The sequence below is a fragment of the Eleginops maclovinus genome, chromosome 24, assembly GCF_036324505.1.
Source record: "Eleginops maclovinus isolate JMC-PN-2008 ecotype Puerto Natales chromosome 24, JC_Emac_rtc_rv5, whole genome shotgun sequence".
Taxonomy (NCBI): Eukaryota; Metazoa; Chordata; class Actinopteri; order Perciformes; family Eleginopidae; genus Eleginops; species Eleginops maclovinus.
Window position 1 is genome coordinate 7,669,900 of NC_086372.1, and position 19,681 is coordinate 7,689,580.

Consider the following 19,681-nt stretch of genomic DNA (forward strand, 5'->3'; position numbering starts at 1 on the left):
GTTTGCATGTATTAGAACAGTAAAGAGGCCCAGTTACTTTCTTTTTAGTTGTATAAAACCAGTTTTTAGTAACAGAGGTAATCTTGTGTAGCCTGCAGTATTGTAAAGTGGGGTTGGATGCGTGTTCTTTATATGTGAATTTTAGGTTATTTTGTGCATCATCATGTATTTTTGCAGGTGGACTGGTGTGGTCAATGTGCAGACCCGTGCAAAGTTGTTCCTCAGTGGGGGGAGCAGCCCAGTCCACCTGCAAACAGCCCTCATCAAAGTAGCTGCTGCAGCCTGAGCAGGTCCATTCATCTCACATCCGGCACGTTGTCAAAACCAAATTTTACCACCTGCGAAATATTGCAAAGATCCCGAGTTATTTATCCAGCTGCAGGAAAAGCTCACCAACATAAGATTCCACCATGACTCACAGGTGACATCCAGAAGTGTAGGGATCTAATCCCATTTCTCTTCTTCATTTTCCTTTAGTATGGTGAACAAGAAACACAGAGAAGTTTAAGCTGCTGAGAGCTGTTGACCTAAAATGGAAAAATAAGACGCCCAAGCGTATGTATAACAATTTTTCTCCTTGGAAAATATACAGAAAACCGACAACTACTTGGAACACTTACTGTATGTTTCCATAAACAAAAGTAGACATCTACGTTTTCTATGTTGCGATGAGTGGGGGAATTAATACTAAAGACTTGGTCTCAAAGATATCTTTTTGCAACCATATCAAACATTTAATAATTGCTCATAAATATCCATATATGTTGACATTAAATAACCAGAATTAATGTACATTCATTTGTATTCATCTGAATATATTTGAGTTTTTTGGTCTTCATTTTACATCTGGTTCAAATTGTTGACGTCTGTTTGTGCGCTGTCCATACATGTTATAAACCACTAGGTGGCAGCATCTGTGTTAGACTAATATCACAGCTTGTTTGCATGACTCAAATAACCTTCAAATATAAAACTAGTTGAGTAATCCAGTTAAAAGTTGCAGATTTATATCTCAACACAGCGTACTGAGAAAGGGGTATTTTGTAATTCATTGTGTTTTATTAAAATGTTTCATTCAGTTCAGTTCACAGTAACAAAAGTTTCAGGTTTTTGTGGAATGTGCCATGGTGACGGTCATTTAAAAACACATTACAAACAAAAAAAAGGTGCTACATTACGCCGTGTATAACTGTGAAAGCCCAAAAAAAACCACATTTAATTAACAGTTTGTCCTATAAATTCAGAATATCAAATGCAAAAGAAAGTGCAATTATTAGTAAAGAGAAAATTTAGTAGAAAGTGCAACAAGAACAAATCCCTTTAAAGGGCGTTAAAATGATTTAAAGTGTTATGCACCGATTTGTGATTCTATTGTGAGACAATTATTGTAAACACATTCTTTCCTTTTGGTCACATTTAAATATTGCATCAATATATATTTATATAATTAGCACACTTAATAGTTAGATTTGTACATGAATACATACTTTAATAAAAATTCGACCAAATGTGCCCAAACCAAGATTCATTTTTAGCAGCATCTTTGGCGCATGTTGCCAGAGGGAAAGCACCTGATTAGTCAGAAATGTCCTTCAAAATAAATATAGAAATAAATACAGTATTGTAAGGATCACTTCATAAGAACTGGCAGCCCTCTTCAGCGGTTAGTACCCCACAGCCAGGGGTTTATTGCACAAGAGCGTCAGGGAACAACTTGGCACACACCGACAAAAATCAGACCCGACATTTATTCAGTCAGATCCAGAAAACCGGCCTTCCCCTAAGGAATTCTGCATAGAATTCAAATGGATGACAGGAGAGATAGCTTTGGTCACTTCTCTATGCAGGATTTATGCAGAATTCAAGGTTACTTTTTGGTCAAACCCGTTCAAATGGAAGAATGGTTAAGCGAGTGACCCCAGCCAGCGGGGCCTCCACTGCACGGCGGCTCCTCTTCCTCAGTAGCAGCCGTCTCTCCAGTTGCTATCGCGGAGGGCACTGAAGGTGGACAAGCTCTTTGGAGGTGTCAGTAAACTGGAGGAAGATTTGCACATTTGTGTACCAGTCAGAAATAATTCAAATACATTTGTTTTTCAAAATTGTGCAGCCTTTAGAGAATAAAAAGGGACTTACCTTCGTGCTGATTGGGCCGCCTTGCTGCGAGGGGTGGAGCTTGATGTGCTGACAAAGGAGGCAGGCCGAGGCAGGCTGCTGCGGGGCGTGTGCGAGGTGGAAGGGGCTGCCCCCCCTCCACTTTGAGCTTTACAGCTTATAGGGATGCCAGTCCCCACCCCGCCACTTCCTCCGCTGCTGTTCAGAGAGTGGAGGCTGGTAGAGGCCGGCATGGAGCCCTTGATGGTGGGACTGACGTAGGCGGTGGCCTTTAGAGTCTGCCGGGACATGGAGGAGAAGTTCCCGACGCTCTGGACTCGGTTCTGCAGCTGGCCTGGGGAGGGGACTGGAGAGAAAGATTCAATTAGCATGTTTGTTTCATGATTAAATAAATACGACTCTGGAAATGAGAGGAAGAGCATCTTACTGGAGGACTGCAGGCGAGCTAGCCCGCTGGACGAATCAAAACTCTGGCTGTTTCGAAGCAAGCAAAGGGAAGCGCTAGGATTGGTTGGAATGGGCACACTGGGCATGCTGGGAGCTCGGACGAGGTTAGGCATGCTCCTGCGCAGAAAATCTGACAAACACAAAAAAAGGCAGATTTGAATGACTTTCTAAGGCTCAAATACAAATAAATAAACATTACACTGCTCAGTGCGAGCTGCAGGCCTAGAATTTGTTGTGGATTAAATGTAACTATTCTATGCAGGATTAAGTTTTTGATCAAACCCATATCAGACAGAGACTGACATACATATTTAAAATCACTCACTAAGGCTCTAGGTGGAAATAAATAAACATTAAACTGTTGAGTGTGCCTGTTGCTTTACAGCGAGCCCTTAAGGCGGGACATAAAGCTGGCTGTAACAACCTCAAATCAGACAGTCCTAACCCTAATCCCTCCAGACTCTCTCAGCAGAAACACACGCCAGTCTGAGGCTTTGAGGCTGGACGTACAAGAGGCTTACGCTGAGTTATTATTAAGTTGTAAGACATCAGTGAGGGTCAGTCCTCAGCGGCTGATTAAAGAGCAGAGGCGGGACACATGTCAAAGAGAGGGAAAAGCATATTCACTAGTAATGAATTAATGGGTTTAACAGAGTTGGATTGACACATACGCTTTTTATTTATTTATATGAAGTTAAAAGACTTTAATTTAATTTGGGATTAAGAGGAAAACATGTGGACTTACTCTCATATTCGGCTGGACAGCGAGATGAAGTTTCGCCAATACGAATAAACAAATACACACAGAAATATTTCACGTACAAAACATATACACAGAGATAACTGATTAGTACTTCGGACAGCAACAGCGGTATATTTCAGAGAATGCAAGATGAGCTAGCTTCCCACTTTTCTGGAACAAAATTCAGATAGGTATCTGAAAGACTTATTTCAAGTTGCATTATGGGAATTTCCGCCCTGATTTCTACGACTGTTTTAAAGGTCTTTTTTAAAATCCAAACTTTATGGAAGTGCAATACTCGAAATCCTGAGAACATTCATTAGGTTTTGGCCACTTATATTACCACTATATTATACAGACTTTCATAAATGAAGCTCGCTCATTGGTGGTTGTGTCTCCTGCAAAAACAAATGAATGCAAGTCAAATAAATCTCCTCCGTCTCATAAAACGGGAAATGTCGAAGACTAAATGCTACACCAGCTGGTTTGCGGCCGCTTTAAAAAAAAAAGGGAAGTACGTGAGAGATTGACCTTTGGTTAATGTAGTTATTACTTCAGCTTAAAAGCTTCTCTGGAGTCTTGGCTTTTTTTCAAGTCTACTGTACGTGTTTCCTTCAATCCAATTTCAAATAGCTATCACTGGAATAAACCGTTTTAATTTCAGTTCACTGTACAATATTACATTTTAAATTCTGTTCTTGTATATATATCTTAATCTATTTACATGTATATACTCTCCTGATTTGACTAACAACATTCTCTGCATTATTTAGCTTATTGTATTCATTGTTTTACTGATATGTATATAATTTCATCTGTATACTTGCACATTATTCTGCAACATAACCTGCACTCTTCATGCACTTTTTTGTTTGATTTATTGTTTTATATCAGAGGTATAGAGTGGTGCAGGGATGACATATTTTTGTAGGCCGAGCCGGAAGTCAACTGCGCATGGGTTCCCTCGACAAAAAAGCAATGGGATTTCGACATAGGATTTTTGTAAAAAATAAGATCTGTGGAAAACGAACCTGTTGGATAAATGCACGTTTTGTTCAGCCGGATAATCTCCACATGTGTACCTTCCTTTTATCATTTTCGAATCATAAATCTAATCGCCAGAAGCAAAATGCTAACGTCATGCTATAAAAAACTACAGAGGAGTACAGCAGGGTCGCAGGACTTCAACGTCACGCCAACTTAAGATCCTTTCAACTGACTTTCGCGCACTTGTATATTGGAACAAAGCTTTTCCTTTTAGCCAGACTGAGTTTAACTAGAAGTCCTGGCTGTTTCAATCACCAGTCTGATATCGTTTTACAAAAGTGAGCTAACAAATCGAGCGGGAGTGTTTAAGTGTTTGGTGTAATGACGTACAACGTCCTCGACAACTTCTGTAGTCCTACTTAGCCACTTGTTAACAACCATCGTTTTTCAGACACACAAACTCTTCAAAAATCACCAGTGGGTTGTAGAACAAAACGTGATCCGTCTCCTAAATTTGTGTCAACCACAGACCTTATTTCGAGCTATTTTTTTAAATCCTACGGAGAAATCCTACTGACTCTGAGACGAGGGAACCGGAAGTGGTAAAATGCTAACTCACTTCCGGGTTTTAGGACTCGTTCCTGCACCACTCTATTCAACAGGGGGTACAGCAAAACCTTTGGTTGATTAGACAATTTTTCAACACATTTTTCTCCACAAATTCAAATGTCTTTAAATACACATTAACATGGATCCGACATAGTGTAGCGAACGGATACATGGAGGCAGAATATGTTATCTTTCAGTCAGCAATGCACAGTTTTTTGAGAAGAAATTGATCGTTTTAGTAGAATGAAAAATACTGAAAGCTCTGGACTTAAGATTTTCATTTACATTTCTACGGTGTAGCTACTGTGCATATGACATTAAAACCGTTGCATGTTGAATCTTGTATCTTTGAATGCAAGTCCAACATCTTTTTCGCTCTGATTTGGTCTCCACCATCTCCTAAAAAGTTAAATATCTGGCTCTCCTACTAAATGCTACCCCAGTGGGTATTTAAGCTTCTTCCCCCTTTTACTCTTCTTCTTCTCGGACTTATGAATCCCTATTGGAGGATAGGCTAGGATGTGTAGGAAGGATTTTTCCTCACCTGATCCGGGCCGGAAGCCGTGCAGCTCGGGCTGGGTGTGGAGCTGAGGCTGGAAGGCGAACCCTGCGGAGAGGTGAGGAGGGGTGGAGGGGGTGGAAGGCGGGGTGGACAGGGAGCTGGTACTTCTTCGCCAGTCTCGGATGCTGGAAAAAGTGTGCGAGTGCGGCAGGCGGGTGAGGCGCGGCTGCGGCGGGGGCAGGAGGCCGTAGTCTTCGTCGTCCTCCTCCTCGTCTTCCTCCTCCAGGCCGAGCCCGGCGCTGAGCTGGCTGAGCTGGAAGGTGAAGCTCTGGCTGCGGCGGGGGCCCAGGATGGACGACGTGCTGGCGTAGTCCTGTCTTAGACCTGGGGGAGCGAGACATGAGGATCAGCGTGTCACACACACACACACACACACACACACATACACATACACACACATACACACACACACACACACACCTCCTGGGGTTAATGAAGCTGAAGTAGCGATGAGCTCTGAGATCTGGAGCCATGTGTTAAAATATTAGAGGGTGGGGGGCAATAGAGACAGATGGTCAGCAGAAGTCAGCTGGTACAGTGACACAGAAACCACTAAACAAATATTGGAAAACTGACAAACTTAAACATGAAAATATTTTATAATAAAGTTCAGAAATGATTGTTCACTTCAAATGCTGTTAAGTGTTACGGATCAACTTGTTGGAGGACTGATGGACAACAAAAACATTTTACTGTGCTGGGTTTGAGAGGTTTGGCTATTGTATTGGCACTGGTATCAATACCCAGCATTTTTAGAAACATCTATTCCATTTTAACGTAATATCATTTGACTTGCCATTATATGTCACAGTTTTTGTTTTTGCGAGTTAAAACACTTTAAAAAAGACAATAGCAACACATTTTGTTACATTTAGGTGCTTTTTGGCTTTAAAACACATCTAAAAACATATATTTAAGAGTCAATTTTCAAAGTATTAACCATGTGTACATAATTAAAAATGCACTTTGAAAAAGAAATTAAAATAGGTTGAATTTGACAAATGCAATCTTATATTTCACAGCTGTCTGTTTCTATAAAAGAAAACCTTTTCATCTTTTTTCTCATTACCTTTATCACATTTGACTTTTTTTAACTCATCAAGATTTCTCCCCCAATTATGAGACTTTTTAGGTCATCTTAAACTCACATTTTACATATTTTTCTCTTACTCTAATGCAGTTCACTACTAAAATAGTCTTGACAGTAATAAAACTAAAGCTCCGGATTATTCTGAAATATATTTTCTGGAATTAAAATGGTATTATTAAATGAACCAGTTTTTGTAGTATTATTTCAGAGAAACACTTGTAAGGGGGAGACGGAGGATGACCAGCCGGATTTGAAACTGGGTTCTCCAGACGGGAACTGAGCCCCAAAACATGGGGCCCTAGCTCTACCAGGTGAGCTATACAGAGGCCCCTAGCCTGGAAAGCAGCAGAGTATTCTGGTTTATCATGATTGATATTCACACACTTGTTTCACACAACAAAAACATGTGCAACTAATAATTATTAAATTTGTTGTAGTTATTGTAACGCAGTAAATAATGTAATCCATGTGCAAGTCAAATCCTAAATATCCTTCAACGCGATCAGCCCCCCACTTTGGGAACCACTGACCTTATATAAAGAATAGAGCCAGCATGCAATGGGACAATCTGTCATTTGGAGTTTAAATGACACACGTCTCCAGAGGCAGAGCAAGAGAGCTCCACTGCAGAGCGTAGTGCGTCTGCTTTGGATCAATAACTTACTCTCCTCCTGCAGGCGGGCCATAACCTGGACGTCGGTGAGGTCTTGCAGTTTGTATCCCAGAGAGATGGAGTCGTCCTCCAACTCTGAAGAGCCAAGGTCACTGTCCATGGATGACTGCGGGCTGAGAGCACAGCGCCGGAGGCTGCGGCCTTCTGACAGAAAGGAAAGCAGCGTAAGAACACACGTTGAGAAAAGCCCTCGAAAAGCCCACTTTAGAGTGTATTAAGCACCGGTGAGTTAATGATATCCCCGATATCTGAACACATAAATAACCATGACACTCATCTGTATTATTGTAATTACCTTTATCACATTTTGCTTTCATGTGGTCAAGATTTCTTCACCCATTAAGAGGCTTTTTGGGTCATCTTACACCCACATTTTAAATAGTTTTCTCTAACTCTAATGGCAGTTCACTGCTGAAATAACCTCGACAGTAATAAAACTAAAGCTCCGGATTATTCTGACATTTTCTGGAATGCCCTGCTGCTGCTGATTGTCTTTGAAATTGTATATTTCTTAAATGAGCACCTTCATTTTCTGTTGTTATACACTGTGACCAAGACCTAATGGGGGGATAGGGGTAGGGTTCTTTATATTCTCTTAGCAGAAAAACTGTTCTGTACTTTGTTTAATGTGCTGAAAGTGCCATGTCTCCAAAAAAAAGGCACCTTTAATTTAAATGTGTTCACCTTTTGACATGAATTGGGTAAGAGACAGAATAGTTAGCATTTCCAGAAAATATAACTCTTAATTAAACTCTTTTTTTATTAAAAAAAAAATTTATTAAAAAGGGTCTGGATTTGGACACAGTATTTTTTTTTAATCAATGCTCTGTCCCTGGATAACAGAAAATCATATCTGTGACACACAAATGTGGTCGACTACCGCCGTCATGGAAATGAGCCTCGGGATAAAATGCCTCCGTTGAGCCCCTGAGGCCCGAAAACACTGAACTGTACTCCCCCGCTGAGCCTGGAACATTATTTCTTTCCGTCACAAATAATGCACAAAAGGCCGTGGCACGGTTTTTATGTCTGAGACTGAAATATATTCTCCTTCCATGGCTCGAAGTGATATGGCGCCTACCATATTACAAAAGCATAAATCTAAATGGAACTCTAGTGTCATATCACAATTTAAATATAAAAGGGATGTATTGCTGAGCCCTAGAAGGAATTAGATGGTATTTTAAAAGGTCAAAAAACGAATTGAAAAAACTCAACTCTTCTGTCTTTTCCTAGGAATCATGACTGGGATACTCGACATAATCCACAGATCTGGTTGGGAGCAGTTTCATACTTTCTCCACCATATCACCGTGCACAGGAAGCATGCATCTGCTCCTGGAGAAGATGCTAGCTGATGTTAGAGTAAAAGACTCCGTCACAAGCACAAGCCAGGAGTAATCACACGGACTTATATAAAGGTCTATAAAAATAGGATTTCTCTAGTTTTTTGGGTAAGTTATAATGCTGCTGCTTATTTTATATAAATTATTATTCAAAATGCAATTTTTTATGTGTTTAATACATATACATGTCTCCCCTGTTGTTGTGGCACACCCGCGAGAACAAAAATATGATGTTAGTGCTATACTTTATTCAGAATCAACGCTTGATATGATTTAGAACAGTGTGGCTTTTGTTTCAGTTAGCATGCATCGCTAACACGCGGACCAGGCGCTCTACGGGCCAATGTAAATGCCCTCGGTTTGGGGCAAATAAAGGATTTCTGATCCTTAAGAACTGGATTTTCCTGCACACAGTTTTTATTTCTGCGACTGAAGCTGCATATATTCTCCCACGACTTGAAGTGATATCTAAAAAGCTTGTTGCTGACCCAGTTCTACACTCGCGTCCACACCTGCACTCTGAACACTGTAAGCATATTCAGTTTGATGTTCTATACTGTCTGACGCAGGAAGTAGGAATATATAAAATGTACAAGATGCAGCACTGAGGCTTACTGCGCTGCGTGGGGAGGAACGTGGGAGTCCTCTCAGAAACGGGGGAAAAATCCTTCCCTACAGGACTCAGCGTCCGGTGGAGTAGCGGGGAAGAGAGGGAGGAAACTGAGGGAGGGAGAGCAACGAGAGAAATTAAACTTTAATAACAGGAATAGTGGATTGAACACGTTTCGAATGCACATTACCGTGTCTTTCAGACGACTGGAAGGTGGAGCAGGGTTTGGCACAAGGGGAGGACGTGAGGGGGGACACGCCGGCTACTCGATTCAGAGGAAGGCCGGGGGAGGAGGTGGGAGAGGGGCTGGATAGGGAGCTACGCCACCTGGAGACTGAGGAGGAGAAACAAGGAGAAGGGACGATTTTAGTGTAATACATGCTACTATGTTTAATTCCATTGTACCCAGAGGAATCCAATAGAAATTCAATTCAAATTGAAAGTCACAATGAGTCAAAAATCTGGATTTTATTTAGATAAGACGAGATGGATCTTTATCAGAATACCTTTACCCGTCCCACAGAGGTGACATTTACTACAGCAACAACAAGAGCCAAAGACAGCTTTAAAAAAAGTATGCATTAAAAAAAAAATTAATTAATAAATAAAAACATTAAAAGACAAAAAGAAAAAACAGTATTTGATACACTGCCGATTTTGCAGGTTATCCCATTTACTAAGCATGTAGAAGTCTGTAATTTTTTATCATAGGTACTCTTCAACTGTGAGTGACGGAATCTAAAACAAAAATCCAGAACATCACATTGTATGATTTTTAAGTAATTAATTTGAATTGTATTGCATGACATAAGTATTTGATACATCAGAAAAACAAAACTTAATATTTGGTACAGAAACCTTTGTTTGCAATTACAGAGAGCAGACGTTTCCTGTAGTTCTTGACCAGGTTTGCACACACTGCAGCAGGGATTTTGGCCCACGCCTCCATATAGGTCTTCTCCAGATCCTTCAGGTTTCGGGGCTGTCGCTGGGCAATACGGACTTTCAGCTCCCTCCAAAGATTTTCTATTGGGTTCAGGTCTGGAGACTGGCTAGGCCACTCCAGGACTTTGATATGCCTCTTACGGAGCCACTCCTTAGTTTCCCTGTTGTGTTTTTTGGGTCGTTGTCATGCTGGAAGACCCAGCCACGACCCATCTTCAATGCTCTTACTGAGGGAAGGAGGTTGTTGGCCCAGATCTCGCGATACATGGCCCCATCCATCCTCCCCTGAATATGGTGCAGTCGTCCTGTCCCCTTTGCAGAAAAGCATTCCCAAAGAATGATGTTTCCACCTCCATGCTTCACGGTTGGGATGGTGTTCTTGGGGCTGTACTCATCCGTGTTCTTCCTCCAAACACGGCAAGTGGAGTTTAGACCAAAAAGCTCTATTTTTGTCTCATCAGACCACATGACCTTCTCCCATTCCTCCTCTGGATCATCCAGATAGTCATTGGCAAACTTCAGACGGGCCAGGACATGCGCTGGCTTGAGCAAGGGGACCTTGCGTGCGCTGCAGGATTTTAATCCATGACGGCGTAGTGTGTTACTAATTCGTTCTGGGCTGATCCCTCACCTTCGTCATGATCATTGATGCCCCACAAGGTGAGATCTTGCATGGTGCCCCAGACCGAGGGAGATTGACCGTCATCTTGAACTTCTTCCATTTTCTAATAATTGCGCCAACAGTTGTTGCCTTCTCACCGAGCTGCTTGCCTATTGTCCTGTAGCCCATCCCAGCCTTGTGCAAGTCTACAATTTTATCCCTGATGTCCTTACACAGCTCTCTGGACTTGGCACTTGTGGAGAGGTTGGAGTCTGTTTGATTGAGTGTGTGGACAGGTCTCTTTTATACAGGTAACGAGTTCAAACAGGTGCAGTTAATACAGGTAATGAGTGGAGAACAGGAGGGCTTCTTAAAGAAAAACAAACAGGTCTGTGAGAGCCGGAATTCTTACTGGTTGGTAGGTGATCAAATACTTATGTCATGCAATAAAATGCAAATTAATTATTTAAAAATCATACAATGTGATTTTCGGAAATTTTAGTTTTAGATTCCGTCACTCACAGTTGAAGTGTACCTATGATAAAAATTACAGACCTCTACATGCTTTGTAAGTGGGAAAACCCGCAAAATCGGCAGTGTATCAAATACTTGTTCTCCCCACTGTATAACAGCCAGGTATATATTGCACTTGATCACTGTAGGGAAATTTAGTGTAACAGTAGCAACAGAATAAGAGTGAAACAGCGGGGATATTAACAATCATTTTGTTCTGTTTCTCTCCCTTAACTGTCTTGTGGGAACTAAGTATTTGTTGTGTTTCTATTATTTTCCTACGACTGTAATGATTGGCTATGAATAAGAAGACAAGAACGAAAGACCATCTATTTCCATTTTTTATTATTTGAAGAAAGGGACAGATTGTTTTCTTCTCCCTGCTCCTTTTCGGGTATGGTGTGTTTACAGAGACATGTTTTGTAAATAATTGTTATACGTTGAGTTAAATAAAAGGAAATATGTGCATACAGTGCTAATATGAATTCAATTAATTGAGATGCTTTTTTATAATTAAAGTATGGGACTGGTACTGACCTGTCTTGTTTCACATTGTGTTACCTCTCAGTTTATCATCATTTAAATACAACATAGCTCAGAAAAATCACCATTACATTTTATCCTCCATTTGTAAATCACTAAAAGAGTCCTAAGAAGAGTGTAGAAAGGTCTCCACCACAAAGAGCTGTTTATGCACGGAAAAGCGACCATCTTCAAAATCATGTTTTGGGGGGATTTTGTTGACACTTTTAGGTTTCTCTGCTCATGTATCCAGTTTTTATTTCTGCATCGCCAGTGTGCCTCTCCCAGTCATAAGACTACACTTCCCACACATCCCCTTTGCCTCTCGTCTCAAAGCAACTGCGTCTCCAAGTGTGTGGTTGAAGCAGTGCAGCAGATATAAAAACAAATGCACACACATCTTTGAAGAAGGGCAGTACTGTGCAGCCGTTACCTCACCAGCGCTGCGACTGCCACTCGCTGCTCTATTCAACAAAGAGCACAAAGGGACAAAGCTAGATTCAACACAACAAAGCCACACACACACACACACGTTACTATTCATAGCGGTAGAGAAGAAACTTGGGTTGGATTCGAGCAGCTGTTATAAGAATATACTGGGAATAAAGATGAATAAGTGTGTGTGTGTGTGTGTGTAACATCCTTCCTAGAGACACAGGAAGAGGATTTCACTCGATCACCTGTCAGTGAGAATATAAGCCACTTAAAAGCTATGAGATGAGGGGGGCTTGCATTCCCTTTCATATAAACTGTTTCCATGGCAACGGCTCTACATTTCCACTGTACTGGTGGGAGGCTTCCGGAGCCTGCTAACAGCGGTGCATGCAGAGTGCTTGCTGCAGTCTCAGAGCCGGGGGTCCAGCACTCTGACCCACATATTAAAGAGACCATCCCCCCCAGAACCAAAATTAAATGTGTGTTACATGCACTGCCTATTATTCAAAATGCACTTTTTAATGTCTTTTATACATAACTATGTGTCCCCGGTGTGTAAGGAGACTCAAAGTGTCAGGAAATACAACCCTCTCTCCTTACCCACATCTCTAAAAACGGGGGTACAAACGAGCTGATCCAGATCTGCTGCGGACTTGACGTCATATCTGAAATGTGGGCTGGCTTTACATTGAACTCCTGGCATGCCCCACCCACGTCCCAACCTATTGTTCTGAAAGTTATATGGTCTGTGTTTACATTAGGAAGCATCGCTAACACTCAGAGCTAACGCTGTACAGGAGAGACTACGTGTAATATAAAAGCTCCTTTCCTTTTGGTAAACCCGAGAGAGAGAAACATTTGAGCGCCATACTGTTCCAGGAATAATGCTTGATGTGGTTTGGAACATAACATGGCGTTTAATCACGGCAGCGTTTAGCTGAGTTTCTCCCAGTAGAAAACTCTCTTCAGAGGAGAGATCATGACGCCAAAGGGACTTGGCCATTAGCAGCTAGTTCATTTAAAGTGACAGTCACAGACTCAGCACTTCAGGAACAGGGCTGAAATAGAGGGGGATGAGGCATGCTACAATGGGGGATTTGTTTGGTATTTTGAGCAAAACACTTCACAGACATGTTTTGTATAGATATAATATATTGTTCAAATATAGTATTAGAGCGAGACACTCATCAGTGCTGGATCCTAACAGTAAGTGTATAAGCTGTCATGAACTGACCACTGTCAAAAGAGCAGTCCAGCAAAAACATGGCTTTGAAATCGCTGCAGAGTGCAGACAATGATTTTTTGTAAGTGTGGCGAAGCAGTTTCACACAGAAGCGCCCACGCAGGTGAGCGGCGCTCAGTCTCTTCTCATTAAAGGCTTCAGGGCGCTAAGCTGCTGCTCGGAGAGGCCGTGGGAGCTGTCGCCTCCACACTAACACACTGAAGCCTGCATCATCTATCAGGAGAGGATTTCTTCCACAGGATGAAATCTGGATTGATAACCCTGATCTGATTTTTCAAGTACCATGGCGACAAATGCAAACCAACCACAGGCCTCCACTTTCCAGACATCAGTCGGTTGATGGCTGGTATATTTTAAAGGAAGCTCAGCAGCCACACATACAGGTCAGCTGACCCTGCCTGATCTGCTTAATGCTGCTGGGCAGGACTGATTAAAGTCTGTGAGGTGGACCATACCACTGATGACAGCAGAGGGGTTGAAGGGGATCTAACTACAAGCTTGGAGCCTTTACATCTAGTAACTTTTTCATAAATGTTTGACTTTCTGTTACATTTCAAAGCTTGAAGAGTTCATCAAGACAATATAATTAGCAGATATGGAGCTAATTTTCTGCCAAAACTCCACAAAGAAGAAGAAGACAACACATTAAATGTTTCAAATAAATCATGTTAGTAAATCATAGGGCATTCGTAAAACATGTTTAGTTTGTTTGTGGAGTTTTGGCAGGAAATTAACTCCATAGGAACACTAATTTGCATAATAGATAAGTGTAAGTGGCGGACATAAAGTATGGAGAAGCACAGAGTGAAATACTCTAAATGTCTAGAAATAGTAAAAAAGTTGGAAATAACATAACTTTGTCTCTGCTGGAGCCTTCACTAGTATAAACTGCATTTAAACTGCAAGTGATCGAGTTGCATTGTGGGTAATGTAGATGCTTGTGGTTTGGCAAGGAAGGCCTCCAATAAAAAGATTTTACCTAATTTTTTCTATTTTGCTGCTCAAAATTCTATCCTTCCATTAAAAGTGAATCGTCCAGCAGGGGTAAGGCTTTCTCATTTACTGTACACTAATACAATTCAATGCCTACAGCTTCTTCCAGCATGTATGCATGCATGTAAATAATTGCAAAAGCCTTCCAAAGAGTCACTTAACTTGTTACATTTGATGAAATAAAGCCAAGTTCAACAAGGAGCAGTACATAAACCAGAAATAGTGTTAAATAAACATTCTTCTGAGCATTAAAATATGTCTACCAATATACTATTATTCACTATTAATCGTAAACTATAGAAAAGACATAATCTGTCAGATGGCGTCCTACACAAGTCAGTGGAGCATCTAGCTGAGAAGTCTAGACAAGAAACAATTTAACAGTTCCCTGGCCAAGATTTGTGTTGTCAGCGAGTGGATGTGTTTTTTGGCAAGAGGCCTGAAAGCGGTGTACATGGGTTTAAAATAGCCTGGAGGACAGCAGCATCCTGTAAACTAATCTACCGTCTGGGGGAGTGAAAGATCTTACGCAATCAAAAAAGGTAAGACACGTGTAAAGAAAGGAACAAATACAAAAGGGAAATAAAGGAACAAACCAAAACGGCCACATAATGGTGCCAATTGATAGGATAACGCGAGTCCACATGATCAAAATGATAACGTCAAAACATCTTTTCAATTAAAATTGTCAAAACTACAAAAAGGAAACACCAATTCAGACTGAAGGAAAACAACTCCACCGGTAAAACATCCACGCCAAACACATCTATCAGGTGCACTTAATACCAAAAATACAACGTAATTGTCGTTATGGACATTAGCATGTGCACGCATGTTAGCATTAGCATATGTGTGGTCGGCCATCTTAATCTTTTCCTAGAAATAATATAATAAAGGAAGTAGCTCAAAAATATGTCTTAGACTTTCTTGCGAACACTGCCAAATGTTCAAACTACATCAAAAATGTTATATATCACTCTCAGACACTTTTAAAAACCATACGGCAACAGTATTTTGCTTTTTTCCCCCGTACAACACAACCACCCTGAAAGCTAACCAAAGTCATTTTCCTCACACACACAGTTTCGTACCTTGTTCCAGTCTGAGGGACAACGATCTCCGGGCGGCCTCCACCTCCGATTTGGGAGATTCCAGGGCCTGCCGGCACCACTGCAGAGCTGAGAGGGAGTTATCGGAGCACTCTCTGGCTTTTGAGGACACATACAACCTGGAAAGAGAGAAAGATGATATGCTAAATGCTAGCATCACATGACAATGTAGATTTCACTTTTACAGTTAGAGTAATACTAATGCTGTAGTCTGGATTCTAACGTCATAGCTCATTTTTAGCAGGTTTAAACTGAATGCCAACATAAGAGTTACTTCTAGAAACAAAACATAGGTAGGTTTATAGTTAACATCCAAACCGCACTAAACTCAAGAGCACTGATGACAGTGGACATTTTTAAACGACGGTTTTTTTAATTAGCTTTTCATTCGCGACACCCTCCCTTAAATGGTCTTTAAATCCACTTTTCTTTAATTTATAACTCTCAAAGGGTTTTAACTTTCATTATATAACAGTTTTAATAGCAAAATGTTCTGGTATATTAACCTTTATTATAATTATGAAGATTTTATTACTATTATCTTTTATTTTTGTCATCTACTTATATTTTGTACGGTTTTATATTTCTTGCAACAATTTTCTTACTCGTGTGTCTTATTTTCTGAGAGGAATCATTATTTATGTTATTTCTATTATCATACCTTTTACCTCAATGTGTCTCTTAACCTTTGCTATGCTGCATGTATCTGAAAAAGTCTTATCTGATCTGAAGGGAGTTTCTCGTTTGTTTTTCATTTAAGATGTGTGCCATATTGTAAAGCACTTTGAGCTGCACGTGCTGTATGAAAAGTGCTATATAAATAAAGCTTTATTCTTATTTTCAAATGCAGGGGTGCAGCTGATGATCAATTTCAGCAAAAAAATGTATTTGCAGACTTTAAAAAAACCAAAAACTTTTACCACTATATAATGTCATAAAATATGAATGCCCATCATAGACTTACTTCCACTATTCTTCCCAACCAATAATCTAAAACCCAAAAATCCTTGTTAGAAATGGAGCAATCACAAAGTAATAGGTGCCAAGATATGTTTAGTACTTGGACGTGATTTCTCCATGTGACAGTTCCTGATTCTATCATCATGTTGTGCCACCAGCTCTTCTCCTCCTGAGACAGGAACACCTTTCCCCCTGGGATAATGTGATGTTAAACTTTTCAGATTGGAGAAAATACAGCCGCTCCGTTCAAACGGAGTGGATCAGATTATTCTGACAGCCCTAAACTCCCACTCCTCCATTCTGCTCTGCAGGGCAACACGGGATATCTGAATTATAGATTAAAAAGCTCCTCTGACATCAGGAGAGCCCACAAACACACCTCAGATACTAGAGGGCCTGCAGAGTGAGGACAGATGAATGCAAATGTGCTACAGTGCAGACTCTCTAAAAGAAACCCTCAGTTTTAACAAAAGCTAACCATTATAACTTCATACATGTGGGAATTTATTGCAAGACTGTTGTATTAAACTGCTTCAGCTTTTAATGACGTTTAAATCTCAGCACTTCATAAAGTAAATGACTGTATTGTTATAGAAATGTTGGCAGGCATTGACTGATTGATCAGGAAATGCTCTTTTATGTTGTCATTATCACTATTAATTGAATACATGTGTAGTTACTTTGTAAGACTAATAAATCAGTAACTTGAAGACCTTACTTTGAGTTTTATTGGGATTTATGGCAATTCTAATAGCCAACATATAAAACAATTGTAGTTTTTTTTTTGCATGAGCTGGTCAGTTTCAAGTTGATCTCTTTTTCAGTGAAATATGGCAGCTAGTGACAGGGTTTAGTATGTGTGCAGGTCTTAGAGGAAATGTAAGAAATAAAAGTGACACTATCTCATGGAAATGGATGTTTCAGAGCATGGCACTAACATGTTTAGGGTTTAAGGATTGATTCCTCTATGTGGCACCATGGAAAGAGCACGCACCAATGAAAAAGCATCACTGTGATATGAATTTGTGGAAGAATGGCAGCTTGGTGCAGCTATGATGACTGACAGGCCTGATAACAAGTGGCCTCTCTTCTCAGCTTCATCCCTACAAGGTGTGTGTGTGTGTGTGTGTGTGTGTGTGTGTGTGTGTGTGTGTGTGTGTGTGTGTGTGTGTGTGTGTGTGTGTCTTTGTCTTGCAGGAGGCTGGATCCAGACACAATGAGAATCAGGTGCAATTAGCAGGAGAAGCCTCTAAATCACACATGCAGGACTTTAAACGCAACACATGGTTGAAGACAGCCACATTTACCAGGTTTCGTCGGACTCGTCTGAGCAGCACAGAGAATCGAAATCCAAAAGTTCCAGCTCGTCCAGAACCGACGTTTCGGATCCGTCCTCAGCCGCTCCATACCCACTGGAGTGCGGGTGGAAATAGTCGAAAGGCTCCTCAAGGGAAGACCCCAAGGACGACTCACACAGCAGGATGGGCACCGGGCTGGGGAGGCAGAACCCTCCGGTGCCGGCGAGGATGCTCCCCGGGGACGGAGGCAGCACATGCGGCCCCGAGCAGCTACTCGCTCGGGTCCTGAGCTGCTCGTTTTGCCGCTCCAGCTTTCGGACCAGCTGCTGCAGTTTCTTCACCTCCAGCTCGGCGTCCACAGTGTTGCTGTTGCAGTCCACGTCCTGCATCATGGCATGGTTCAGAACCGCTGCCTCCATTGGATCAGGTCACAACAAAATATAACGATTGAATGAGAAATGGAGGACAGGTAAGCTGCTGCGGCTCACCTCGCTCCTTAGACTGATTTCTGTATTCCGGTAGCGGGAGTAATCTGTCTGCACGGCGCCCAATGGGAGAGTACTCCACCCCTCCATCACACACCCCAGCCTCCGCCTCCTCATCAGAACACACTGCCTACAGGTACACATTGCACCTGTCGCACTATAAATGATAGTAATATCCAAAATAAAAACCCTTTGGGATTTTAATTTACAGCTAAATCATTATTTTCCATTTTTCATCATTGCTGTTCGATTTGTTTTTAGGAACTGTTTCTGTTAAAATCAGGCCTAACCAACCATTGTTACCTTTATAATTAGCTTACATGTATGTAATTCCCTAATCAGATAAAGGTGTATCATAATTAGCAGACTCACGCCTGATCAACATGTATGTGCAGTTGACGCCGTTCTGTGGCAGAAACTGGTCATTACATGACACTGAAACTGTCTGCAAGGCAAGTATTTATAAAGCACCTTCAACACAAGGAATAATAAAAAAGAAAAGGAATATGGCTTTTAAAAAAGCATTTAAAAGCAAAGATAATAAAATAAACATAAATCGAGCTAATATAGAATAACACGGATATAAGTTACACTCTATAAAAGTTACAGTGAGGGAGAGAGTCAGACACAAACATTTCTGAATGAACAAAAAATAAATAAACAAGTTTAAATTAATTGTTATTGGCTATTGTACAGTATGTTATTAGTTTAAGTTAGTTTTAATATTCTTGATTGTTGAAGTATAAGCAGTTCTTTTACATAAGAGATGTATCCACAGATCTAATCTCTTAATTTCGCCCACTGAAGTGCACCAGATTGATGTTTTTAATTTCAACACCTTCCCAGGGGAGCATGCCCCCAGACCCCCCTAGAGAAAGTGAGGTCCATCCCCCATATAAATCATGCTCACATGGTTAGAATAATAAACTGTTCGTAGGTTACTTTTTATATAGTAACCTACAAAACATCCATATCAGAATCAGAATTTATTTGTGTTTGGGTAGTATATTGGACTATTATAGAGAGTTTTAATGCAGCATTTACATTTCATATTCTTGGATACTGTATTATAAATGCAGTATATATATTTTCAAATGTCCCCGATGTTACTATATCCAAGCAACGCCCCTGTCCTGCATCTTTAAAACTGTACATGTAAAGTTGCTTCTTTTGTATTTGTGCTGTCAATATGTATTCTAGGGTTGTCACTTTTACAGTTTTACTTTTAAAAAGTGATTTACCCTGCTCTGAGTCTGTGCCCCAGATTGGCCACCCCACCAAAGAATGTCTAGTCCTGGCCCTGATGTCACTTCGTAGACGTTTTTATCCAAAGGACTTACAGTACAAACACTCAATACTGAGGACAATCACAGGAGCATGTTTGGGTCAAGTGTCTTGCC

The 19,681-nt window shown here is 40.9% G+C and overlaps 1 protein-coding gene across 4 annotated transcripts; it reads right to left on the reverse strand.

Moving 5' to 3' along the window:
* Positions 1–1,055: 1,055 nt before the first annotated feature.
* LOC134860644 (SLAIN motif-containing protein 1-like) lies at positions 1,056–18,301 on the reverse strand. 4 transcript variants are annotated; one of them, XM_063877413.1, is made up of 10 exons: positions 17,806–18,301; positions 15,521–15,657; positions 9,368–9,511; positions 9,183–9,287; positions 7,214–7,366; positions 5,442–5,783; positions 3,305–3,316; positions 2,540–2,689; positions 2,134–2,458; positions 1,056–2,034 (listed from the first exon to the last, which is right to left on the reverse strand). In XM_063877413.1, the coding sequence occupies exons 1-10, from the start codon at positions 18,213–18,215 to the stop codon at positions 1,959–1,961; spliced, it is 1,854 nt and encodes a 617-aa protein (XP_063733483.1). In that variant the 5' UTR covers positions 18,216–18,301; the 3' UTR covers positions 1,056–1,958. The 4 variants fall into 4 exon arrangements, with proteins under 4 accessions (XP_063733483.1, XP_063733484.1, XP_063733486.1 ...); XM_063877414.1 differs by lacking the exon at positions 3,305–3,316; XM_063877416.1 differs by lacking the exons at positions 9,183–9,287; positions 9,368–9,511 and having other exon boundaries at positions 7,214–7,363.
* Positions 18,302–19,681: the final 1,380 nt, after the last annotated feature.